At 43.9% G+C, this 27,362-nt stretch overlaps 1 protein-coding gene across 1 annotated transcript in view; it reads left to right on the top strand.

The window, feature by feature from the left end:
* The window catches only part of LOC133477733 (exosome complex component RRP40-like), a 38,654-nt gene extending 32,238 nt beyond the window's left edge, over nucleotides 1-6,416 (top strand). Inside the window, exons 3-4 of the mRNA XM_061772806.1 lie at nucleotides 3,301-3,423; nucleotides 6,324-6,416. Coding sequence (XP_061628790.1) covers nucleotides 3,301-3,423; nucleotides 6,324-6,416 — 216 coding nt within the window. The remainder of the gene's footprint in view (nucleotides 1-3,300; nucleotides 3,424-6,323) is intronic.
* Nucleotides 6,417-27,362: the final 20,946 nt, after the last annotated feature.

Below are 27,362 nucleotides of genomic sequence, written 5' to 3'. Positions count from 1 at the left end.
GCAATCAGGGTTAATATTAAAATGTACAGTATATCCTTGGATATACAGTATCACTATTCAGTAGCTAACTTGGAATTTGACCAACATTTTCAGGAAAATTCCAATTCCAACTGCTGTCATGTGCGAGCTCAATAAATCTCACAAGATTTGAGCATCTCATTAGACTTCAGCTCAGTGAGCATTTCTTTTGTGATGCCACCACAAACCAGAGATGGTGAAGAGAAAAAATACCATGACAACCGTGAAACCGCAAATGCAACCTTTTGTAACAAGTGGAGTGCACATCTCTGCCTTTGCTGAGATGCCTTTGCTACCCACTACAATATTGCTCTACATGAATGAAACAAAACAAAAAACAAAAAAACACAGTCTACAGTATTTAATGCATATCATAATCATGTCTGTCTGTAACGCCTGCCTGGTTTGTTCTGCATATAACATACTGTACATGCTTTGAATTTGAATATGGCTGGATGCTTTCATCAAGGACTGAAATCATCTTCTAATGCTGTCACCCATATTTAATATGCATATGCAGAGCCTGTAGCAACATGCCTGATGATTTTTACTCACCCATGTGTTCCACCAAAATCTTTATTCATTTGATTGATTTTTTTCCATTTATGTTTTCCTGCCAGTCCATCACAGTGCCTGAGGCCACCACCAAGTGCAATTAATAGTAATGTTTAAGTGTAGGGAAATTAAACATGTACGTGTATGCAATTATTTTCGCAAGCTGAAGTCGAAATGACATTTGCAATTCCAAGTAACTTGAATTGATGCAGGTTGCAATAAATCAACCAAGATTAGTCCCTGATTTTTATTGCATTATAAAACGTTTCAAACTGCATGTTAAATATGAAACAAGGGATACAGATTTTCTATTGTAAGAAAAAAAAAAAGAAAGAAACTGACAATATTTATGAATGACATGGGCATATGAAAGGATTCTCTTGGTGCTTTTCATAGTCAATAGCTCTGAAATAGAAATGTGCTCAAGCAAAAGGACTGCTATTTAAAGAAAGCAAGTTTATGCTCCCTAATTATCTTGTGCTGTATTGACAATCTCTCTTATTTTATATCCCATTCTTTCTGTTTGGATTGTCCTTATCTTTGTGGGGTGTTTTTCTATTGACAAAGTTGTCGCAGTACAACATACGATAAAATTTCTATGCCAAGTTGTGTTGCTGTGATGGCTGAAAAAATAGCGCTATAGTGAACACAAAAGAGGAAAACAAGATTGAAAAAAAAACTTAATACCAGAGTCCGCATTCTTTTACATTTGGTGGCTTCTTGTACAACTTAAACAAAGCTGTTTGGAACAAGGCGGCCTGTACCAGCATCTATAGTGACAAATGCACCTCAACTGTAAAATTGTGCAGGCATGTTGACCCACATGCTTCTGCTTTGGTCTCAGTTCCTCACTATTCTGCCAACAAACCAGAGCAGAAGCATTACTTTCTCCTCCTATCAGAGTGTCTCTCTGCCCATTTCACTCAAGTGCTCACGGCCCGCGTCGCACCGATAAGACAACCTTTTGACGGGTGGCAGCAGCTCTGTGTCGTGCTCTTGAGTGTTTTTCATTCTGGGCTTGTCACAGTAGTGGGTGGCCAGTTGCCACACTTTATTGGCTTTCTGAGCAAACAGAGATGCTCTCTGCCATGTTTTTGAAATAGAAAATGGAAAAGCAAAAATCCATGCGAATCATCAACCTCCATCCATCCGTTTAAGGAAGTAGTGAATGGGTTTTGTGCTTTTTGGAATCCTCAAGTGCAAAGGAAAATGAATGTGGACTTGAAGGTCACGTTACACTAAAGATAATGACACCTTATGTTTTACAACTCCTGACTCTCATCACACATCATATTTTTCAATAATATATTTTCGCCAAAGAATACACTGGTGTTTCTATTTAAAAAAAAAAAAAAAACAGACAACAGTAGGCATTTATGATTTAATCCCTCATCCAGTAAAGTTGCTGAATCGACAGCACTGTTATCTACTGTAAATGTTGACATTTTAACCTGAGCGCAACATCTAAAGGAATTATGGTTTTAGATTGTCTTTATTGTCAAGCTGACGCTTCAAGAAATAGGAGTCATCCCACTACCCCTGGCAACACCGAGGGCTGTGTTGGCATGATGAATAATACATCCAGAAGTGAAGGCTATATGACAGCAGGAAATTAAACACCCTAATGCAGGGGTGGCAGGAAAGAGTGATCAACTCTTAATTAAAGACTATATGACAAGTGGAGAGTGTGATTTAGGGCCACTTTTCTGCTGAAATCAACAGTGAGCTCGAAAATGCCTCACACAGGGCCATATTTTCACATTTGCGTAAGAGGAAAAAGGTGCACAATTGTGCTCTTTTCTGGCTGCCCAGAAAGCTGTCAAGTATATTTAAACTGCCACTATAGGAATGTTTGTTGTTGTTGTTGTTTCAATTGCAGTCTAATGCAGTCCTATGCCAAAATTCGCACACACCGACAGCATATTGACATGAAGCTCAGCTTTCCTGCCAGACCAATCACCCCCTGACCGCTGATTATGATTTTGATCATTTTAAGCAGCGTCCCCAGCCACAGTGCGTGGCCGCACAGAGAAACTGAACAAAAAATATTTTGAGTTGGTCAAAGAGCTACTGTGAGTCGGCAATTACAGCGGTTTAGTTGTGATATCTAGCAAGATTACATATTTTTTCGCCATTTCGTAATGATGGTCACGACAACCGCGAGGAGTGATTCCGCTTCAAACATGTTGGCGGCCACTATTATAAGACAAATCTTTGGAGATCTTTTGATGGGACCAGCTCATTGAAGAGAACATGCGCAGAACTTCCACTTATTACAACAACTTCTGTCATTTTAATGGTAAATTCATCATTTGTGTTTTCATGTGCTTGACGGTTAAAATCATTCATGAGTACATTCACTGCGGAATACATCGTTCATTGCGCAAACGACTAACGGGTAATGGCTTTTTTGTGGCAGCATCAAACCAGACTGTGATGGATGAACACAGGACTGATTTGATGACTGCTGTGGAGAACTGCCTCAACAGCTCCTGTGGCAGCCGTGCTTCCTCAGAAGCCACAGGAAGTACATCCTCTGCAGGGCCTTTTTGAGGATGGGGTTGACGTTTGTCTCCCACTGCAGGTGCTCACAGACTGTGATTCCCAGGAACTTGAAGGTGTTGACAGTTGACACAGGCAGTTGAACAGCCTGAGGGGTAGCTGTGGCGGAGGATGCTTCTTGAAGTCAATGACCATCTCTACAGTCTTGAGCGTGTTCAGCTCCAGGTTGTGTCGGCCGCACCAAAGCCCCAACTGCTCCATTTCCTGTCAGTACGCAAACTTGTCACCGTCTTTGATGAGGCCGTTGACTGCGGTGTCGTCTGCAAACTTCAGGAGTTTGACAGCCGGGTGCGTTTAGGTGCAGTGTTCCTGTAGAGAGAGAAGAGCAGCGAAGAGAGGACACATCCTTGGGGCGCCCCAGTACTGATGGTGCGTTTGGATGAGGTGGTGTCCCCCAGCCTCACCTGCTGTGTCCTGCCCATCAGGAAGCTGTCAATCCACTGGCAGATGGCAGACGAGACGCTGAGCTGGAGAAGCTTGGAGGAGAGTATGGTGTTGAACACAGAGTTGAAGTCCACAAACAGGATCCTCACATAGCTCCCCGTGCCGTCGAGGTGTTCTAGGATAAAGTGCAGTCCAATGTTGACTGTGTCATCCACAGACGTGTTTGCTTGGTAGGCAAACTGCAGGGGCTCCAGCAGGGGTCCTGTGACTCTCTTGAGGGGGTATAGCACGATTCATTTAAATTACTTCATGACCGCAGATGTCAAGGTGACAGGCCTGTAGTCATTCAGATCCGAAATTGCGCAGCTGTACTGGGCTCTGTCCCCACTCCTATAGGGACGCCGCTTTAGCCTGGCGAAGTTGCTTAAGTTTAGCGGTGAACCACGGCTTGTTGTTATCGAACATGTGAAATGTCTTGGTTGGTGCACACACATCGTCACAGAAAAGTGTAGCAGACATGCGTCCTGCAAACTGAGGTGACACAGTGACTCCCCACGGCTTGATAAACGTCATTCTACGAAGCCGCCCTGCTGTGAGACTCCCCCAACAAGACGCCAAATGGACCCTAAAGTAATGAGCAGGTCCCCTTGAAATCTTGCTTTCGAGAGACCAAAGTTCTTTTCTTCATTTGAACTGGCAACAGCCCAAGAGGGGACCGATCGATGATGGGATGCAAATACAGCAACAAACTTTGCTTAATATCCAAACGTGCACGCAAGGCGATACCCACTGGCGTTTGAGAGTACTGCAACCTGTGAACTCTCATTTGATGTTTAACCAAGGATAAATCTCTGTTTTGATAGTTCACGAACTCTGGAGAAATATTCCAAATGTATGCCTTGATGTCTGTGTCAGTGCGTCAATTGAAATGTCATTTGAACCATAAGCAGTTGATTTGCCAAAACTAAAGTATAAACAGACATTCTATGTGATTGACCTGTGAGTAAAGAGAGTACCAACTGAGGTTATTTTATATTAATATATGAATTTAAACCCGTTTTCTGAAATTTTGTAGACCAGACTCAAGTTAATGGGTGCGGTCTTGTCTGGTCCTCAGTCGTCTTCGACATGCCCCGGGGTACTGAACCCCTGACTCCCGCCTTCTCTCGCTCTCTTGTGTTTTTTCTCTCCTCTGGCTTCTTAGCTCTTGTCTTGGTGGCAGCTCGCCAGCCACGGGCTGGCCTCGGCCACCCCTGTCCTTTCTTTTTTCGGACACATGGCTCGGTAACCGCAGGCCTTGGTGATGGAGATCCGGCTCCCTAGCCTCTATGGAACCCCGCTGCTAAGCCTCCCGAACAGTTGCTGTTCGGCTCCCAGCCAAGCGTGAGTTCTCTGAACTTGCGAGCGGATCTCGGAAATCAGGCGTGGAGAGAGACGGTCATATTCTCCAAAGGAGGCGTGACGAACATCTTCTTCCGCCTCTTTTGTTTTGTTTTATTTTTCTACATTGTTTTCCTTCTTCAACCAAATCTGTCTCCTTGCTTCCTGTGATGCGCCCAGCGAGAGACCACTCCCAGAGGCCATCTGATGTACAGTCGTGAGTAGACACTGCACGCGTTTGCCAGACTGTGGAATATTCGTGCCTAATAATTTTGGGGAAATTGCTCGTCCCAGACAAAATCTCAACTTTGTCCTCTCTCTCTCGCCCGTCTGCACTGGACGCAGTAAACGCTCACGTTTCCAACTTCAGTCCAACACACGATGTCCTATTTCGTATGCCTATATTCCTTCTTTTTATCATTATTAGTGTTATTTTCTTTTTTAAGTCAGACCCCTTTTTGTGGTTCCCTCTCGAGCCCTTGTAGATGTCATTAAATATACTATAAAATTCCACTCTTGGTTGTATTTTGTGTGTCTTCTGAGTTTAAGTATACCTCTGTCATCTAGAACTCAAAATTTCATAAAATGTAGCAACCTTCAAATTACGAGACTGATATAAAAGTTTATCGTCACTTTCCCTAAATTTTATACATATAAAAAGTGACGTGGTCCCCCTTTACGATATAGATCAGTTTGAGTTTAACGATTAAACTTAAAATTACGCTAAACCGGAGGTATCGCAGGCATCGCTTCCGGCTTCATCTTTTCCCAAATTATAGTTTTTTTTAGTTAACCCTCATATACGCTACAAACTGACATAGGATGTAACACTGTCCATATATTCATCCAGGCTGCCAGTTCAAGTTTCAAAGACAATCCAGTCTGTGCAGTCTAAACAGCTTTGAAGTTCTATCTTTGCTTCATTGGTCCACTTCTTTACTGTTTTCACCATAGGCGTCGCCAATTTAAGTTTTTGTCTGTATGTTGGTATTAAGTGAATTAAGCAGTGATCAGACGAACCCAGAGCTTCATGGGGGGATAGCGCGGTATGCGTCATTTAGCGTGGTGTGGCAGTGGTCTAGAATGTTGTTTTCTGGAGTTCTTGGTTGAGTTTAGCTTTGTTAAAGTCACGAAGAATAATGAGGGGTGAATCTGGGTGCTCTTTTTCAAGTTTGTTTACTTGTTCAGCGAGCATTAGCAGTGCAGCGTTCATGTCAGCCTGGGGAGGAATGTAGACACCCGTGAGGATGAAAGAGGCAAACTCGTGTGGCGAGTAGAATGGCTTATGCTACGTTCCTACCGGATGCGAAAGAGCGCTTCGCCTCGCGTCCCTCGTTTGATCGCATGACACATTCGGACACATTGAACGTGTATATGCTTCATCAGCGCTGTAAACTCGGCAAGGGGCGGGGCTTACCCTCCAGGAGGCGCTGACAACATTTCCTCCCGGCGCCACACTAGCAGCAATGGACGACAACCTGACCTGCACTGTGGCTCTGTACATGAAGAAGAAGTAGAAGAAGTCCAAACATCCTAAAAATTGCGTCGTTTTTGGATACACGACACCATCCAGAGGCACACATAACTTGGAGAATTCCACCGCTTTCTTCAAGAACTGCTTCTGGATGACTGCCGTTTCCAGCAGTATTTTTGAATGACCTGTGCCCAGCTTGACCACTTGTTGGCTTGTATCGGGGCCAGGATCAGATGCATGCACACCAACTACAGGCGTTCTATCCCACCTGCGGAACGCCTGTCCATTTGTCTCCGGTGAGTGACAGTTTTATTTGGTAAATATTCACTATATCAACTGAGTCTCACGGCAGTTCATTACAGCGCTAAAATGATTATTTTAATATCCAAATCATGTTGAAACACCTACATCATTCAAACAGTAAAAAGAAATTGACTGATGAAATGTGTGGAACATACTGTACAGCTAAATAAAGTCACTGGAATTTATTATTATTATAATTTTTGAAAGCACACTGGAATTTATTATTATTATAATTTTTGAAAGCAGCTACACAGCCATATAAAGAAAATGGTACAACTACTAGCAACATGTTTTTATGTCTGATGTATTTATCTATTCATGATTCATTATGAATGTATGATTATGTCTTGTGTATGTAAGCTAATTATGAATTTATGATTGTTTTAATTCTATAGGCTACTTTTGTTGAATTTGTTTGCTACAGTCGCACTCAAAAATATTGGCAACAATGGGGTGCCAATATTTTTAGCCATGACTGTATAAAAAGACACTATGCTTTTATTTTCTTCTTGACTGTCTGACATGAAATCAGACTAAACCTTTCCTGTTTTAGGTCAATTAGGTTTCCCAAAATTATTTCTATAGTGACAGAAGGATTTTTTTTAGACTATATATAATAGACAATACAGTTATGCTCATGGGGTGCCAATATTTTTTTAGCACAACTGTGTGTTTTATAGACTACTACTTTTATAGACTACTACAGCATCTTCATTTCGACACTGGTGAATTTAATGTGTTATGTATTGCAGATACTTTGCCACAGGTGACTCCTTCAGGACCTTTGCCAACAGTGTCCGTGTTGGGGTCTCCACCATATCCAAGATTGTACCCGATGTGGGAACAGCAATTTGGGACTGTCTAGTGGATGATTTCATGGCTGTGCCCACCACAGAGGAGTGGTGATAGGTTTGAGACGCAGTGGAATTTCCCTAACTGCTGTGGTGCTCTGGATGGAAAACATGTGGTCCTGGAAGCCCCCGCCAACTCTGGATCACAGTTCTATAACTACAAGGGAACATACTCACTTGTTCTCTTGGCAGTTGTGGATGCTGAAAAATGTTTCAGGGTCATTGATGCCAGGGGCTATGGAAGAACCAGCGATGGTGGGATTCTGGCCAACTCGGGTTTTGGTCAAGCACTGCACCCTCCAACTGCCAGCAGAACGGCCACTACCAGGAGCTGACCAATGACGACCCCAGCCATATGTCTTTGACGCTGATGAGGCTTTTCCGCTCCAGAGAAATTTGATGAGGCCATTCACTGGACGCATTCTTCTGACCGAGCGACGGCTGTTTAATTACCTTCTCTCCCGAGTTCGGCTGGTGGTGAAGAATGCCTTCGGGATCCTCTCTGCCCAGTGGAGGATATAAAGGTGTGCCATGGAGGTTCATCAGCAAGTTGCGGAGAAGTGTGTTAAGACCACCTTTGTTCTCTAAAATGTCCTGCGGAAAACCCAGGCATCTGCTGGAAGCATCCCACTTGAAGAGGTGGAACCACTGCCAGGTATCGGAAGAGTTGCTGCCAACAACCCGACGAGAGAGGCTGTCAGGGTTAGGGAGGCCTTCACATCCTTCTTCTCAGCTGAGGTAACTATCCCATGGCAAGATAACGTGTAATACACATATTACACACCCAAAACAGCTCTTATAAGAGCCACCCACCCCTACTTTTGAGCAAACCTCCTGCAATATTACTTCATCAGCAACAAAATTGTTGTACCTGTCTGTGTACAAAACATAAATTCATATGCATATCATAATGAACATTCTGTCTGCTTTTATATTTTATCCATGATATTTTTGTCTTTTATTGATTTTATTGTATTGCGAGGCATTAATGCAGCCCTATGGGGGGCACAAGTCAGTGCAAACTGTAGGCCGGTCCCAAGCCCGGATAAATGCAGAGGGTTGCGTCAGGAAGGGCATCCGGCTTAAAACCTTGCCAAACAAATATGAGCGTTCATCCAAAGAATTCCATACCGGATCGGTCGTGGCCCGGGTTAACAACGTCCGCCACCGGCGCCGTCAACCTGCAGGGCGCTGTTGGAAATTCAGCTACTGTGGGTCGAAGTCGAAGTCAAAGAAGAAGAAGAAGAAGAGGTGGAAAGCGGGTTCTTTGGCAGAAAGAGAAGAGGAAAACACAGAGCCTAGAACTGAATGTGGGGACTTTGAATGTTGGGACTATGACAGGAAAATCTCGGGAGTTGGTTGACATGATGATTAGGAGAAAGGTTGATATATTGTGTGTCCAGGAGACCAGGTGGAAAGGCAGTAAGGCTAGAAGTTTAGGGGGAGGGTTTAAATTATTTTACCATGGTGTAGATGGGAAGAGAAATGGAGTCGGGGTTATTTTAAAAGAAGAGTTGGCTAAGAATGTCTTGGAGGTGAAAAGAGTATCAGATCGAGTGATGAGGCTGAAATTTGAAATTGAGGGTGTTATGTGTAATGTGATTAGTGGCTATGCCCCACAGGTAGGATGTGACCTAGAGGTGAAAGAGAAATTCTGGAAGGAGCTAGATGATGTAGGTCTGAGCATCCCAGACAGAGAGAGAGTCGTAATTGGTGCAGATTGTAATGGACATGTTGGTGAAGGTAATAAGGGTGATGAAGAAGTGATGGGTAAGTACGGTATCCAGGAAAGGAACTTGGAGGGACAGATGGTGGTAGACTTTGCAACAAGGATGCAAATGGCTGTAGTGAACACTTTTTTCCAGAAGAGGCACAAACATAGGGTGACCTACAAGAGCGGAGGTAGAAGCACACAGGTGGATTACATCTTGTGCAGACGATGTAATCTGAAGGAGGTTACCAACTGTAAGGTAGTGGTAGGGGAGAGTGTGGCTAGACAGCATAGGATGGTGGTGTGTAAGATGACTCTGGTGGTGGGGAGGAAAATTAGGAAGACAAAGGCAGAGAAGAGAACCATGTGGTGGAAGCTGAGACAGGACGAGTGTTGTGCAGCTTTTCGGGAAGAGGTGATACAGGCTCTCAGTGGACGGGAAGAGCTTCCAGAAGACTGGACCACTGCAGCCAAGGTGATCAGAGAAGCAGGCAGGAGAGTACTTGGTGTATCTTCTGGCAGGAAAGGAGAGAAGGAGACTTGGTGGTGGAACCTCACAGTACAGGAAATCATACAAGGAAAACGGTTAGCTAAGAAGAAGTGGGACACTGAGAGGACCGAGGAGAGGAGAAAGGAATACATTGAGATGCGACACAGGGCAAAGGTAGAGGTGGCAAAGGCAAAACAAGAGGCATATGATGACATGTATGGCAGGTTGGACACTAAAGAAGGAGAAAATGATCTATACAGGCTGGCCAGACAGAGGGATAGAGATGGGAAGGATGTGCAGCAGGTTAGGGTGATTAAGGATAGAGATGGAAATATGTTGACTGGTGCCAGCAGTGTGCTAGGTAGATGGAAAGAATACTTCGAGGAGTTGATGAATGAGGAAAATGATAGAGAAGGGAGAGTAGAAGAGGCAAGTGTGGTGGACCAGGAAGTGGCAATGATTAGTAAGGGGGAAGTTAGAAAGGCATTAAAGAGAATGAAAAATGGAAAGGCAGTTGGTCCTGATGACATTCCTGTGGAGGTATGGAAGCATCTAGGAGAGGTGGCTGTGGAGTTTTTGACCAGCTTGTTCAATAGAATTCTAGTGCGTGAGAAGATGCCTGAGGAATGGAAGAAAAGTGTACTGGTGCCCATTTTTAAGAACAAAGGTGATGTGCAGAGCTGTGGCAACTATAGAGGAATAAAGTTGATGAGCCACACAATGAAGTTATGGGAAAGAGTAGTGGAGGCTAGACTCAGGACAGAAGTGAGTATTTGCGAGCAACAGTATGGTTTCATGCCTAGAAAGAGTACCACAGATGCATTATTTGCCTTGAGGATGTTGATGGAAAAGTACAGAGAAGGTCAGAAGGAGCTACATTGTGTCTTTGTAGATCTAGAGAAAGCCTATGACAGAGTACCCAGAGAGGAACTGTGGTACTGCATGCGGAAGTCTGGAGTGGCAGAGAAGTATGTTAGAATAATACAGGACATGTACGAGGGCAGCAGAACAGCGGTGAGGTGTGCTGTCGGTGTGACAGAAGAATTTAAGGTGGACGTGGGACTGCATCAGGGATCAGCCCTGAGCCCCTTCCTTTTTGCAGTGGTGATGGATAGGCTGACAGATGAGGTTAGACTGGAATCCCCGTGGACCATGATGTTTGCAGATGACATTGTGATCTGCAGTGAAAGCAGGGAGCAGCTGGAGGAACAGTTAGAAAGATGGAGGCATGCACTGGAAAGAAGAGGAATGAAGATTAGCCGAAGTAAAACAGAATATATGTGCATGAATGAGAGGGGTGGTGGGGGAAGAATGAGGCTACAGGGAGAAGAGATGGCAAGGGTAGAGGACTTTAAATACTTGGGGTCAACCGTCCAGAGCAATGGTGAGTGTGGTCAGGAAGTGAAGAAACGGGTCCGAGCAGGTTGGAACGGGTGGAGGAAGGTGTCAGGTGTGTTATGTGACAGAAGAGTCTCTGCTAGGATGAAGGGCAAAGTTTATAAAACAGTGGTGAGGCCAGCCATGATGTATGGATTAGAGACAGTGGCACTGAAGAGAAAACAGGAAGCAGAGCTGGAGGTGGCAGAAATGAAGATGTTGAGGTTCGCTCTCAGAGTGACCAGGTTGGATAAAATTAGAAATGAGCTCATCAGAGGGACAGCCAAGGTTCGATGTTTTGGAGACAAAGTTAGAGAGAGCAGACTTCAATGGTTTGGACACGTCCAGAGGAGAGAGAGTGAGTATATTGGTAGAAGGATGATGAGGATGGAGCTGCCAGGCAAGAGAGCTAGAGGAAGACCAAAGAGAAGGTTGATGGATGTCGTGAGGGAAGACATGATGGCAGTTGGTGTTCGAGAGGAGGATGCAGGAGATAGGCTCTCATGGAAAAGGATGACGCGCTGTGGCGACCCCTAACGGGACAAGCCGAAAGGAAAAGAAGAAGAAGAAGATTGTATTGCGAGGCATTAAAGCATCACTTTTGGAATAGCAACACTGTATAAAACTGTTGGACTGCATTAAGCAGGCAACCAAACCTAACGTTTAATGCACTGCAGAGAAATTTGGAAATAAACCTGACACCATGACATAAGGTAAGGAACAAAGTTGTTTACATATATGTTAACTATATTTTTGTCCCAAAAATGGTAAAAGACAAAAAATTAAAGCAAAGTGGATTTATTATATATAAAAAAAACACATAAAAATTTTTAATTATAAACGCAAAAAACAGTTTTTATGACGAGCATGATTCCTTTCAAGAAAAGACTGCCACCTGCACATTTGTTGAGGCAAATTTTCTAAATGCAGAGTAAACGTGCTTTGTTCATAAAGTAACTTGTGAAATTGTAATTTAACGAATTCCTTCCTCTTATGTGGCAGTTTTTTCAAGCAAGGAAACATGCTTGTCATAAAAAGCGTATTCTCACAGGTGGTGGAGGATTTGATTCCCGTTCCTCCAGGAGCCAGATGAGATGTTCTTAAATTTTTCATTCATTTCCTCCGCTCCTTTTACGTTTCCTCTTTCCTGTGTCAAATGTAAAAAAAAAAAATTGATACAACGCAGTTTGTAAAGTTTATATTTGTTAATAATATCAGTAATGCATTTAATTTGAGTGCCTACTGCATGAGGGTCAAACGTTCAGGGGCAACATACTGTAGAGCTAAATTAGATGTGAAAGGGTCCAGACCACAACAAGCACACTGTACTTAAGGTTTAACTTCGTACACCGACACTAAATGAATTACCGGTCAGTCCCAAGTAGCTCATCAGAGCTGAGACACAGCCATTTGGTTTCTCATTCGGACGCTAAATTAATTAACTTCCACCCCCAGCCAGCCGGAAGCTTCTCATCAACAAAGACTTCTTTTCCCCGCTGTTTTCAGTGACATTTGTTCCTTCTGTCTGGGACAATGGATGGAGCACTAGCGACACCCACAGGTAGTGGAACACTACTGCAACCCCGGATTAACTAATCACAATCTTCACTGGACTTTAATGTTATATCATATTTTAAGAACTTCGCTTAAACGCCACCAGTGTTACAATCGGAATAGCGCCACGAGTGATTATATTTCTGCAAATTTGAATGGCTGATGTCAAATCGGTTTGTCAACTGAACCCGATGAGATGTTTCACCTCACACAACCCAAATGTCACATTGCAAATATTAAATTGTTGTTGTATTACATGATATTACATTATATATTTCTGAACATGGCCTCATGGTGGTCCCCCTTTTTAAGAAGGGGGACCGGAGGGTGTGTTACAACTACAGGGGGATCACACTCCTCAGCCTCCCTGGTAAAGTCCATTCAGGGGTGCTGGAGAGAAGGGTCCGTCGGGAAGTCGAATCTCACATTCAGGAGGAGCAGTGTAGTTTTTGTCCCGGCTGTGGAAAAGTGGACCAGCTCTACACCCTCGGTAGGGTCCTCGAGGGTGCATGGGAGTTCGCCCAACCAGTCTACATGTGTTTTGTGGACTTGGAGAAGTCGTTCGACCGTGTCCCTCGGGGGGTCCTATGGGGGGTGCTTTGGGAGTATGGGGTACCGAACCCCCCGATACGGGCGGTTCGGTCCCTGTACGACCGGAGTCAAAGTTTGGTCCGCATATCCGGCAGTAAGTTGGACTCGTTTCCAGTGAGGGTTGGACTCCGCCAAGGCTGCCCTTTGTCACCGATTCTGTTCATAACTTTTATGGACAGAATTTCTAGGCGCAGCCGAGGCGTAGAAGGAGTCCGGTTTGGTGGCCTCAGTATTGCATCTCTGCTTTTTTGTTGGCTTTATCATCCAACTCTCACTGGAACAGTTCGCAGCCAAGTGTGAAGCGGCTGGGTTGAGAATCATCACCTCCAAATCTGAGACCAAGGTCCTCAGTCGGAAAAGGGCGGCGTGCCCTCTCCTGGTCGGGGATGAGATCCTGCCTCAAGTGGAGGAGTTCAAGTATCTTGGGGTCTTGTTCACGAGTGAGGGAAGAAAGGAACGGGAGATCGACAGGCAGATCGGTGAGCGTCTGCAGTGATGCGGACTTTGTATCGGTCCGTTGTGGTAAAGACGGAGCTAAGCCGAAAGGCGAGGCTCTCCCTTTACTGGTCGATCCTACCCTCAACTATGGTCACGAGCTGTGGGTCTTGACTGAAAGAACGAGATCCCGGATACAAGCGGCCGAAATGAGTTTCCTCCGCAGGGTGTCCGGGCTCTCTCTTAGAGTTAGGGTGAGAAGCTCGGTCATCCGGGAGGATCTCAAACTAGAGCCGCTGCTCCTCCACATCGAGAGGAGTCAGATGAGGTGCCTGGGACATATGCTTCGGATGCCTCTCAGACACCTCCGTGGTGAGGTGTTCCGGGCACGTTCCACCGGGAGGAGACCCCGGGGACGACCGAGGACACGCTGGAGAGACTACGTCTTTCGGTTGGCCTGGGAACGCCTCGGGATCCCCCCGGAAGAGCTGGATGAAGTGGCTGGGGAGAGGGAAGACTGGGCATCCCTGCTGAAGCTACTGCCCCCACAACGCGACCTCAGATAAGTGGTAGAAAATGGATGGATGGATTTTTCTGAACAACCACATACCATTCATTACATGGATGAAAGAGGATATGTGTCTGACAATGCAAAGCTGGAAAATGGTCTTGTTATCTTAAATCCAATAATTCATATTTTATCCCACTGGTTTTAAACTACAAAATAGTCCTAGGATGGGAAAGTAACATTAAGAGGCGGTCCATATCCCCTGTTGGTCCCAGAGGGGGACCACCCCCTTGGCGGCTGGCCATAAAGGCTGGAGCTCCCTTCGTTGAGAGCTGGCTCTCGTTCGACCAACTTGCCAAAGACTGGCTCAGCCAGGGAGCCTTACCTTGCACCACAAGGTTACGAGGACACATCAGACCCTTCCCCGCCGCAGGGCAGCCTACCAGCGCTCCAAGATACCCTTCTTAGGTGCCTGGGCAAAGTCCGTTGGGAAGGAAGCGGGCAGCCTATGGGAAGCAGAAGATAAATGAGGAAGAAAATATTCTAAACCGCATAACATTTTTAAAAGCTTTCCATACACTGTATACATATTTTACTAATGCAATAACAAATTATTTACAACCATCATCTAATAATGTCAATGCACAGTGCATAAAAAAATCATTATAATATTAGTAAATCTAATAATAAATATAATTAAATATATATATATATGCCGGCACAGTGAGCGACTGGTTAGAACATCTACCTCACAGTTCTGGGGACCGGGGTTCAAATCCTGGCCCTGCCTGTGTGGAGTTTGCATGTTGCACTCCGGTTTCCTCCCACATCCCAAAAACATGCGTGGTAGGTTGACTGATGACTCTAAATTGCCCATATATATATATATATATAAAACATTTGTTCCATTTAAAAACAGTGTTTTCTCTTCCTCTAGCCTCTTCATCGAGCCTCCTGTAATCAGAGCATAAAGGCTTACAGTACATGTCCTACTCAGGAAAAACTCCCATTCCTTTTAATGTTCTTCCTCAATTAATGGACAGTATGAAATCCCCTAAAGAACTTCCCCCTCACTTGGTTATGAGGTCCAATCCGGAAATATCTAGCCTTCTGTCATCCATTTACAAATCATAATGGTTGTCTGGAAGCCTCATTTCTTAAAATAATTTAGAGAAGTGCTGCATCAGCTTGAACACAAAAATGTTTGAGTCACCAGATGTCTAGACTTGAAGCAACAAATTAGCTTTGTGTTTGTGAAACTACAATGCTCATGGAGGAAGTTATATAACTCTTGTGCCCATATTGCCTGTGCATTCCAAAATAAATGTTACAGAAAAACATATACTGTTCATGTTTTTACGTTTAATACATCTTTCCTACCACAAATTCGCAAATTAGTATTCATTAGAATTGTAAATAGAGACCTAAAATTAAATGATATATTTATGTAGAATCATTAGTAATTAATTGTATTGTAAGTTTTAATCCAATACTGTACTAAACTAAAGTCGTTCGGAATATCTTGCCCCTGTCACCCAGTTAAATACTTTTAACCAATCCTTGAGGGTTGTGGGGACCTGTAGCCTATCCCAGCTGGCTTTTAGCAAAAGAAAGACTATACACCATGGACTGGTCAGACACATACAGTAAGAGACCCAACCAAACCATCCATCCATCCATTTTCTGAGCCACTTCTCCTCACTAGGGTCGCGGGCGTGCTGGAGCCTATCCCAGCTATCATCGGGTAGGAGGCGGGGTAAACCCTGAACTGGTTGCCAGCCAATCGCAGGGCACAAACAAACAAACAACCATTCGCACTCACATTCACACCTACGGGCAATTTAGAGTTGTCAATTAACCTACCATCCATGTTTTTGGGATGTGGGAGGAAACCGGAGTGCCCGGAGAAAACCCACGCAGGCATGGGGAGAACATCCAAACTCCACACAGGCGGGGTCGGGGACTGAACCCCGGACCTCAGAACTGTGAGGCAGTCGTCCACCTGCCGCCCCATCCAAACCATTCATACTCAATATTCACAAACTGAACCCATGCTCTCCTCCTTGAGCTGTCACCTTATCGTGGTGGAGGGGGTTATGTGTCCCAATAATCCTAGGAGCTAAGTTGTCTGTGGCTTTATGCCCCTGGCAGGTTCACCAATGGCAAACAGGTCCTAGGTGACAGAGACAGGGTGAGAAGCTCGCTCATCCGGCAGGATCTCAGAGTAGAGTCGCTGCTCCTCCACATCGAGAGGAGCCAGATGAGGTGGCTGGGGCATCTGTTTAGGATGCCTCCCAGAAGCCTCCGTGGTGAGGTCTTCCGGGTGTGTCCCACCGGGAGGAGACCCCGGGGACGACCCAGGACACGTTGGAGAGACTACGTCTCTCGGCTGGCCTGGGAACGCCTCGGGATCCCCTCGGAAGAGCTGGAGGAAGTGGCTGGGGAGATGGTAGTCTGGGCGTCCCTGCTAAAGCTACTGCCCATGCGACCCGACCTCAGATCAGAATCAGAATCAGAATCAGAATCATCTTTATTTGCCAAGTATGTCCAAAACACACAAGGAATTTGTCTCCGGTAGTTGGAGCCGCTCTAGTACAACAGACAGTCAATTTACAGAACAATTTGGAGACATAAAGACATTGACAAAAAACAATTGTGCAAAAAGTTGCAGAGTCCTCTCGCACTTAGAGCAGTTCGAATGGCTAATATCGCAATAGTCCGGTGCAATGACCATTGTGCAAAGGGCACTGAGACTTCAAGGAGTGTATGCGGTTTAAAGTGACGAGTAGTGCGATAATCTGGGACAATGGTTGTGCAAATGTTACAGATGCTCCTCAATCAGTGTGCAAATGGAGCAGATGCTACTCTGGCATGAGTGGCCTGTATATGCAAATAGTGCAGCACGGCGAGACAACTACAGTGAGTGCACGAGTAATACATAATTGGCCCCACAGAAATGTGACAACGAACTCAAGTCAAAAAATTGCCAGCTTGTTGCAATGGAATTATAAATTAGCTGTTTAAGAAGTTGATTGCAAGAGGGAAGAAGCTGTTGGAATGTCTACTAGTTCTAGTTTGCATTGATCGGTAGCGCCTACCTGAGGGAAGGAGCTGGTGACCGGGTTGGGGAGGGTCCGAGAGGATTTTGCACGCCCTTGTCTTAGTTCTGGCAGCGTGCAAGTCCTCAAGGTTGGGTAGGGGGGTACCGACAATCCTTTCAGCAGTTTTGATTGTCCGTTGCAGTCGGAGTTTGTCCTTTTTTGTAGCAGCACCAAACCAGACTGTGATGGAAGAACACAGGACTGATTCGATGACTGCTGTGTAGAACTGCCTCAACAGCTCCGGTGGCAGGCCGTGCTTTCTCAGAAGCCGCAGGAAGTACATCCTCTGCTGGGCCTTTTTGAGGACGGAGTTGATGTTGGTCGCCCACTTCAGGTCCTGGGAGATTGTAATTCCCAGGAACTTGAAGGTCTTGACGGTTGACACAAGGCAGCTGGACAACGTGAGGGGCAGCTGTGGCGAAGGATGCCTCCTGAAGTCCACGATCATCTCTACAGTCTTGAGCGTGTTCAGCTCCAGGTTGTGTCGGCCGCACCACAGCTCCAGCCGCTCCGCTTCCTGTCGATATGCAGACTCGTCACCGTCCTTGATGAGGCCGATGACAGTGGTGTCATCTGCAAACTTCAGGAGTTTGACAGTCGGGTTCGCTGAGGTGCAGTCGTTCGTGTAGAGAGAGAAGAGCAGCGGAGAGAGGACACAACCTTGGGGCGCCCCAGTGCTGATGCTGCGTGTGGATGAGGTGGCCTCCCCCAGCCTGACCTGGTGTGTCCTGCCCGTCAGAAAGCTGTAAATCCACTGGGAGATGGCAGGTCAGACGCTGAGCTGGAGAAGCTTGGATGAAAGGAGTTCAGGGATGATGGTGTTGAACGCTGAGCTGAAGTCCACGAACAGGATCCTCGCGTAGGTCCCTGCACTGTCGAGGTGTTCTAGGATGAAGTGCAGTCCCATGTTGACTGCATCATCCGCAGATCTGTTCGCTTGGTAGGCAAACTGCAGGGGGTCCAGCAGGGGACCTGTGACACTCTTGAGGTGGTCCAGCACAAGACGTTCAAAGGACTTCATGACCACAGATGTCAAAGCGACAGGCCTGTAGTCATTCAGACCCGAGATTGCAGGTTTCTTGGGGACTGGGATGATGGTGGAGCGTTTGAAACAGGATGGAACTTCGCACAGTTCCAGAGATCTGTTGAAGATCTGAGTGAAGACTGGAGCGAGCTGGTCCGCGCAGACTTTGAGGCAGGATGGGGACACGTGGTCCGGGCCTGCCGCTTTGTTAATCTTTTGTTGTTCGAAGATGCGTCTCACATCCTGTTCATGGATGGTTAACGCAGAGGTCAGAGGTGTGATTGTGGTCGCGGGTGCGGCCGGGTTGGTGTGTGGTGTGAAACTGTCCTTTTCAAATCTGCAGTAGAAGGTATTCAAGTCGTTGGCTAGTGTGCTATTGTTCTCAGCTTGGGGGGATCGTCGCTTGTAATTAGTCAGCGATTGGAATGCATGCCAGACTGATTTAGAGTCGTTTGCGCTAAACTGTTTTTCCAACTTTGCTGTATAGATCCTCTTTGCAATGTTAATTTCTTTGGTCAGCTGGTTTCTAGCTCGATTATACAGGGCCCTGTCCCCGCTCTGATATGCATCCTCCTTAGCTTGCCGAAGCTGCTTAAGTTTAGCAGTGAACCACGGCTTATTGTTGTTGAATGTGCGAAATGATTTTGTTGGTACACAGACCTCTTCACAGAAACTGATATAGGATGTGACAGTGTCCGTATATTCTTCCAGGCTGCCAGCTGAATTTTCAAAGACACTCCAGTCTGTGCAGTCTAAACAGCTTTGAAGTTCCATCTTGGCTTCATTTGTCCACTTTTTGACTGTTTTCACTGTAGGCTTCGCACATTTAAGTTCTTGCCTGTACGTCGGTATTAAGTGAATTAAGCAGTGATCAGACGAGCCCAAGGCTGCACGAGGTATAGCACGGTATGCGTTTTTTACCGTAGTGTAGCAGTGGTCTAAAGTATTATTTTCCCTGGTAGGACAGTCGATGTGCTGCTTGTATTTAGGGAGTTCGTGGTTGAGTTTAGCTTTGTTAAAGTCCCCGAGAATAATGAGGGGTGAGTCGGGGTGTTTTTTTTCAATTTTGTTGACTTCATCGGCGAGCGTTAGCAATGCGGCGTTCGTGTTAGCTTGAGGCGGAATATAGACTCCAGCCAGTATAAATGATGCGAACTCACGTGGCGAGTAGAATGGTTTACAGTTTAAGAATAGCGACTCCAAATGCGGGCTGCAGTGTGTGCTGAGCACCATGACATCCGTACACCATTTTACGTTGATATAGAGGCATATCCCGCCGCCCTTTGGATGGATGGATGGATGAACCCATGCTGTTTGGAAGAGTGAGTGAATCACTACACCATCAGTGATTGAGAATATTTACATTGTTAATGCCGAACTGGCAGTTCTCTATCTTTCAAAAACAGTATTATCTTTGTAAAGGTTGAATTTTAAATGCGGCTCTCGTTTTGGGTGGTTCTCCTATTCTGTATGAAAAATAGAATATTGTGGACAGTTTTATTATTCACGCATAGTTACTGTTATAACAAAACAAACCAAAAAAAAAAAAAAAAAAAATTTTACTTAATGTGTTGGGAAATCTTAATTGTTTTTTATCTTTCACGCATTGTTTAGCTCAGTTCTCTAGCACAGGCAGGCTGTAGTCAAGGAGTACACAAGTAGCCCGCCATTGCTCACTCACTACCAGGGGAAATAACACAAACTACCAGTTGTCAACATCTATCGTAAACAAGGCCGTCCTTTGCCTCAACACCGTTCTCCCCAATTACTGGAGCCCATTGTTGTCTTCCTCGGCTAATAAGTCTCCAATCATATGACCAAAAATTTGAAGTCCTGGAGCCGTCGCCTGAGTATTTACCTGACCTTGTTCTCTTCCGTCTCCAGTGTTCCTCGTGTGCCTTCCCAGCCTCACTTTTCTGGTCCAGCCACGCCGCCAAGCAACATTATCTGTGCACCTTCCTGCTTCCTGCTCACTCCTTGTGCTGATGGTCCACCACCTCGTCTTGGATATCCTTCCCAGAGCCAACCCACAATAAACATAAAATCTACTCCCTCCTCCTCAGTCTGCTCTTGGGTTCAATCCAATTCACATACAACTTCGTAACGTCACAGAGGGTTGCATATTTAAAATTGTATACATAACCTGAGTTGACCCTTGGCAGATCATCTTATATTTTTTCTTAATTAATATGTTTTTTCCTTTCACCGTGTACAGATGTGAATCCATAGAATGATCTGTATATTTTGAACTGTTCTTTGCCAGGGATCTTTAATGGTGATATGCATACCACAGCCTTTTCCCTTTGGCAAAGATCTGCCCTCTCCTGAATGTCTTTTTAGATATGTCATTAGAAAATGATTATTACTATTAGAACTGAGGGACAGTTGTTGCGCTGTGACAGCACGTTTGCTTGATGGAATCAGATGTTCTCATTTTCTTACTTGTGTGACGAGATTTACAATAATGGTATCAGACACAGGATCTGTTGAAATTGACCAGACTGTCTCGACAAAAAAAACCAAAAAAAAACATACTAATTATGAAAATGTTGGTTAAAAGCAACCTTCAAATTTTCTTCTGTTTCCGTCTAAATAGACAAGGGGTTAAGTTATTGGCTGCCAACATTTTTTACTGTGTACGTCATTCAGCTACCCAAAAAGAAAACACTGGCCTTGGTGACAACGCTGAAGGACAAAAAGATGCTGTTGTTCCGAAACAATCGGAGGAACAGGAGATAAGGCGACACGAGGCGCAGACGGATTCATCAGGGTCATACTAACAATCAGAGGAGCGAATTACCAATGAGATGAGCCAGCACGTTGAATCTCCCACACCCCTCCCTGCCCCATTGGAGCAAAGCCCAATGCAAAATTTACTCTCGACTAGCCTAAATTCTCTGCTGGGTGTGACGGACAGGATGAAGGTGATTGTCAATATTGGAATCCAATGCACACCATGCCAAGATCTTACTCCTACCCCCCCTTGCCTGAAACCACCGTCCACTAAGATGCGAAGGGCCCCTCCTCCACCCATGAAGAACCTTATCTGCGAATCTGACTGATAGCTGCGGGGTATTTTTCTTAATAGTCAGACCCCTATGGAGAACAGGCATTTTTGATCCCTGTAATTAGAAGGGACAGAAAGTTGGTCAAAGAAATATGGCACAAAAAAGTAGAACTTCAAACTTAGTGAGGATAAAATTTGAATCTATCAAACCATTGTCTCCAGTTATCTCTGCGAGACGAGCTCTTTTCAATATCAGGTCACTGGGTAATAAATCAATGTTGATTAATGACATCATTACAACCTATGATCTGGACTTTTTGTTACTAAAGGAAACGTGGTTAACAGAAAGTAGCTGTAATACCATTTTAAATGAGGCAACACCAGCAAATTAAAATTTTATGAACAAGTGTCGAAGAGGGAAAAAAGGCAGTGGTATTGCTGTTATTTTTAAGTCATTATTTCAGTGTAAAGAAATTATACTGGGTGATTTTAGCTCTTTTGAATATCTCTGTTTTTTTAGCTAAAGGTGAGCCAAAGGTTATTGTTTTAATAATTTCTAGGCCTCGAAGATACAATAGAAAATGTATAGAGGACTTTTCAGAACTGCTATCAGTTATTTGTACTGACTATAACTATTTTTCTCATAACGGGAGATTTTAACATTCATGTTGACAATGACATGGAAAAACAATCTAAAGAACTGCTATACTAAACACATTTGACCTCTCTCAACATATTATCAGAATCAGAATCATCTTTATTTCCCAAGCATTCCATAAAACGCACAAGGAATTTGTCTCCGGTAATTGGAGCCGCTCTCGTACGACACAGTCAATTGACAGAGAACACTTTTGAGATATAAAGACATTGAGAAAAGCAGTCACTGAGCAATAAAGGGTCGCTAGTTATCTGATAATGCTGGTACATTTATTTATTTATTTATTTATTTTTGACAGGCGGCACGGTGGCCGACTGGTTAGAGCGTTAGCCTCACAGTTCTGAGGTGCGGGGTTCAATCCCCGTCCCCGCCTGTGTGGAGTTTGCATGTTCTCCCCGTGCCTGCGTGGGTTTTCTCCGGGCACTCCGGTTTCCTCCCACATCCCAAAAACATGCATTAATTGGAGACTCTGAATTGCCCGTAGGCATGACTGTGAGTGCGAATGGTTGTTAGTTTCTATGTGCCCTGCGATTGGCTGGTAACCAGTTCAGGGTGTACCCTGCCTCCTGCCTGATGACAGCTGGGATAGGCTCCAGCACGCCCGCGACCCTAGTGAGGAGAAGCGGGTCAGAAAATGGATTTATTTTTGACAATTGTGCAAAAAGATGCAGAGTCCTCTAGCACTAAAAGCAGTTTGAATGACCAATATTGCAATAGTCTGGTGCAATATTAAGAGTCCAACTCATGCTCAAGGTCACATCCTAGACCTGGTCAACTCTAAGGATGTTGAAATTCTATCAGTTGACATTAAGGATATGGCTGTTTCTGACCATTTTTGTGTATTCTTTGATTTACAGATTCTTCCAAAAGTTCAGACAACCTCTATGTATATTAAGAAAAGGTACATCAATGAGAGTATCGCCACTAAGTTTATGGAGACCATTGCTGTGTCTGCGAATGCTGAGACAGCTGATGAACTTTTGGATAATTTCACCTGTAAAATCTCAAATGTCATGAATGCTGTCGCTCCTATTAAAACTAAGACAGTCTTGAGGCGACTTAGAACACCATGGAGGAGCACAATGATGGTAAAGACCTCTAAATCAAAGTGTAGGAAGGCAGAATGTAAGTGGAGAAAAACTAAACTCCAAATTTACTATGACTGCTACAGACAAAGTCTCCGTAATTTTAACCAAGAGTTTGTCAGGGCTACACAGCAACACTTTTCTGAAATCATCATTAAGAACTGAAACAACACTCGCACTCTGTTTGGTGTGGTTGACAAGCTCACAACCCCCTCGAATCAGATAGCTCCAGAACTCCTAACAGCAGATAAATGCAATGAACTTTCTTGTTATTTTAGTGAAAAAAAACAATCCATCAGGTAAAATATTAGCACAAATCAGCAACATGATAAAATGATTCAAACGGAAAACGGTTCAAAGAACGGTTCAGCAGCTGAAATTATCAACGAGCTGTCTTGACTCAATACTATCTGACTTTTTCAAAGTTATTGCGAAGTCTGTGCTAGCTGATTTGCGGCAAATTATCAATTTCTCACTTCAGTCAGGTGAGTTTCCTAAAACTCTTAAAGTAGCTCCCATTAAGCCTCTTCTAAAAAATAGAATGCTGGACACTTCCATGTTAGCAAGCTATTGACCCATCTCAAATCTCCCTTTCATAGCCAAGATTGTTGAGAAAGTTATTTTTAATCAATTCAGCAATTTCTTGAACTTAAATGGACTTTTTGACAAATTTCAATCAGGGTTCTGAACTCATCACAGTTCAGAATCTGCTCTTATCAAAGTGCTAAATGATATAAGGTTGAATACTGACTCGGGTAAGGTGTCAATTCTGCTCTTGTTGGACCTCATTGCGGCCTTTGATACGATGGATCATAATATATTGCTGAACAGGTTGGAAACGTGGGTAAGACTAAATGGAACAGACCTTAAATGGTTCAGGTCCTATCTGGAGGAAAGGAGTTATTTTGTAACCATTAGAAGTGTTCGATCTCATCGAATGGTAATGACTCATGGGATCCCTCAAGGGTCAGTTCTTGGACCCCTCCTGTTCAGCCTGTATATGCTATGTCAAATTCTTCAGAACTTTAATTTCGACTATCATAGCTATGCAGATGACGCAGTTATATCTAGCAGTGTCTTCAGATGACTACAGTTCAATTGAGGTGTTGTGTCACTGCCTAAAACAGATAAATATCTGGATGAGCCAACATTTTCTTCAATTAAACCACAACAAAACTTAGATCATTGTTTTTGGCAATAAAGAAAAGAGGATAGGTGTTAGTAAATACCTGGAGTTAGTATCTTTAAAAACCAAAGACCAAGTCCGAAACCTTGGTGTTCTGATAGATTCTGACCTGACTTTCAACAGTCATATCAAATTAATTACTAAAACTACATTCTACCATCTGAAGAATATATCCAGAGTGAAGGCTTGGATGTGTCAAGCAGACCAGGAGAAGGTCATCCATGCTTTTATCACAAGTAGACTTGACTATTGTAATGGTCTTCTGACTGGACTCTCTAAAAAGAGCATTAAACAGCTGCAGCTCATTCAGAATGCTGCGGCTCGGGTTCTGACCAGAACAAAGAGGTCAGAGCATATTACTCCAACTCTAAAGTCTTTACACTGGCTTCCAGTCAGCTTTAGAATAGATTTTAAAGTTCTGCTACTGGTCTATAAATCATTAAACGGTTTAGGTCCTGAATACATGAATGAAATGCTAATGGAATATAAACCCAGTAGGGCTCTGAGATCGACAGACTCAGGTCAAATAGTGGTGCAGAGTCTAAAGCAAACATGTGAAGCAGCATTTTGCTATTATGCTGCACACAAATGGAATAAGCTGCCAACAGAAGTGACGTCAACCCCAAGTGTGCATGTTTTTAAGTCCAGGTTAAGGTTTTTTCCCATGCTTTATAAAGCATTTCCACTTTTAAATGGTATTTCTTGCACTGTACGCTGTTTTAATTGTATTTTTGTTTGAATTTTATATATTTTCTTAATGTTTAAAAGGTGTTTTTTCTTTGTTTTTAAATGCTTTTAATCATGTAAAGCACATTGAGTTACCTTCTGTATGAAATGCGCTATATAAATAAATTTGCTTTGCTTTGCTATATTGTGGGTAGAAAAAAAATATTGATGGCTGCTTCCCAATAGACTGATAAGGTGGCCAAGCTGAAAGATGATTGCTGTGCTCTGCATAAATTGGGTTAAAAAATTGATCTGTGGGTTTAATACTGGCCCCAGAGGAGTTCAAGGCAATCAAACATCCATCCATCCATTTTCTGAGCCGCTTCTCCTCACTTGGGTCGCGGGCGTGCTGGAGCCTATCCCAGCTGTCATCGGGCAGGAGGCGGGGTACACCCTGAACTGGTTGCCAGCCAATCGCAGGGCACATAGGAACAAACAACCATTCGCTCTCACAGTCATGCCTACGGTCAATTTAGAGTCTCCAATTAATGCATGTTTTTTTGGGATGTGGGAGGAAACCGGAGTGCCCGGAGAAAACCCACGCAGGCACGGGGAGAACATGCAAACTCCACACAGGTGGGTCCGGGGATTGAACCCGGGTCCTCAGAACTGTGAGGCTGACGCTCTAACCAGTCGGCCACCGTGCCGCCGGCAATCAAACAGTGTTTCTTTAATTATACATTTACATGGGGCTACAACGTTGAAAGGTGCTGAGTTGCCTTGATGTCTTGCTGGGAATTCCATTTAGAATTTTCTTCTGACAATAACACTGTGATAAAATGGCCGACTCAGTCTTGCCCCAAATATCAGCTCAAAGTATGAATTTCTTGTTTCTTACAACCTCATAAAATTGATGATTCCAGGTCAGCATTAATGTGATAGTCAAGAAGCAATACCCATCAGTGTTTCCTTGGTGAACTGGATGCTGAGCCAGAGGGATGCTGACTTTGAAATGGTCCGGACTGTTATTTAGTTGTGGCCCACCTGAATATGTGCATAAGTTTATCAAGAGCAACACCGTTTTCTCCAAACAACTTTACTCACATGATTTCCTAGCTATTGAGGGTATATCCCAAGGTATGGGGGGAAACATGTTCTTTACGGTATTCTATATTGTTTCATTACATGGAAGATGAGAATAGGTTTGTGGCAATGATGCATATTTCTCATTCAGCTCAGGTAAAGTAGTTTTTTTAATTTGTGAAAGCAGAATTTTTGCTCATGAGGTGCCATTTGATAACTGATGTTAGTGTCTGCTTCTATTAATTGGCAGAGGGACAGAAACATTGATTCTTATGAGGAACAAAGACAAAGCCTGAAGATAAGCCATGTCAGTAATTACTATTGACATGACTAGAGGTAAAGCCTTGAAAAGGCTCCAGAAGGGTATTGGTCTTGTGGCTCTTCAACAATTGTACAACAGGGGGAAAAGATCATTTCTGTTTAACAACATAAACACGAGTCACTGCAATGGCATACAGAAAATATGTCTCCTTTAACCATGGTAAATTTCTCTCTGAATACCTTTGGGGTTTGATGAGATTTAAGGTCAATTAAAAAGTGTGAGGCCAGTTTCTTTGTTTTTGCTGAAGAGTGTATACTGAAGTCATTTGGGTTGGATATAAAGAGGAATCTGAGACAGGCGATCAACACGATACTTTTCAGATTTTCCAGATATTTACATCTGCATCTTAGGTTTAATGTAAAAGATACAGTAGCATTTTTTGTTTAAACCCATTCATTTTTCCATGTAAGCAACAGAACTAGAACCTGTGTCTGTGTTGCCCAGGTGTGTCCTATTAATTGATAATTAAAACACATTTCATGTCTCAGCTCCCAAAGGCAGAGTGACTGTGTCACAATCTACTGTTTGCAGAATACTTCATGAGCAGAAGTACAGAGGCTACATCAAAAGATGAAAAACACTCATTAGTGAGAAGAAAGGAAGGCTAGGATAGAGCTTGCGAAAAAGTAAAAGTATCCTTACTGAGTGAAATGAACTAATGAGACAAAGATGACCCTCTACCAAAGTAATGGAAATGCTAAAGCTTCAACAAAAAAAGGATCTGGGCATGATTCCCAATGTACAAGCTAATCTGTGAAACTCTGTAGTACAGTAGAGGTGGATGTCATAGCTTGTGATTTCATGGCTTCTTCTGGGACCGTCTCAATAATCTTCATTGATATGACACAGGATGGAAACAGCAAAATGAACTCAGTCAACAGAAGCATATTGTCTGAAATTTAAAGAAATGGCCAAACGGACTGAGATATCCTTCTAGATGCAGCAAGATAAAACACTGCCAGAACAACAAGAGTTCATCAGGGGAAGATGTGGAAGGTCCTAAACAGGGGCCAGGAGTAAATAAATAAAAAATAAGA

This window comes from Phyllopteryx taeniolatus, chromosome 5 (assembly GCF_024500385.1).
Source record: "Phyllopteryx taeniolatus isolate TA_2022b chromosome 5, UOR_Ptae_1.2, whole genome shotgun sequence".
Lineage (NCBI taxonomy): Eukaryota > Metazoa > Chordata > Actinopteri > Syngnathiformes > Syngnathidae > Phyllopteryx > Phyllopteryx taeniolatus.
Note: the sequence above shows the minus strand (reverse complement) of the source record. Positions and strands in the feature narration are given on the sequence as shown.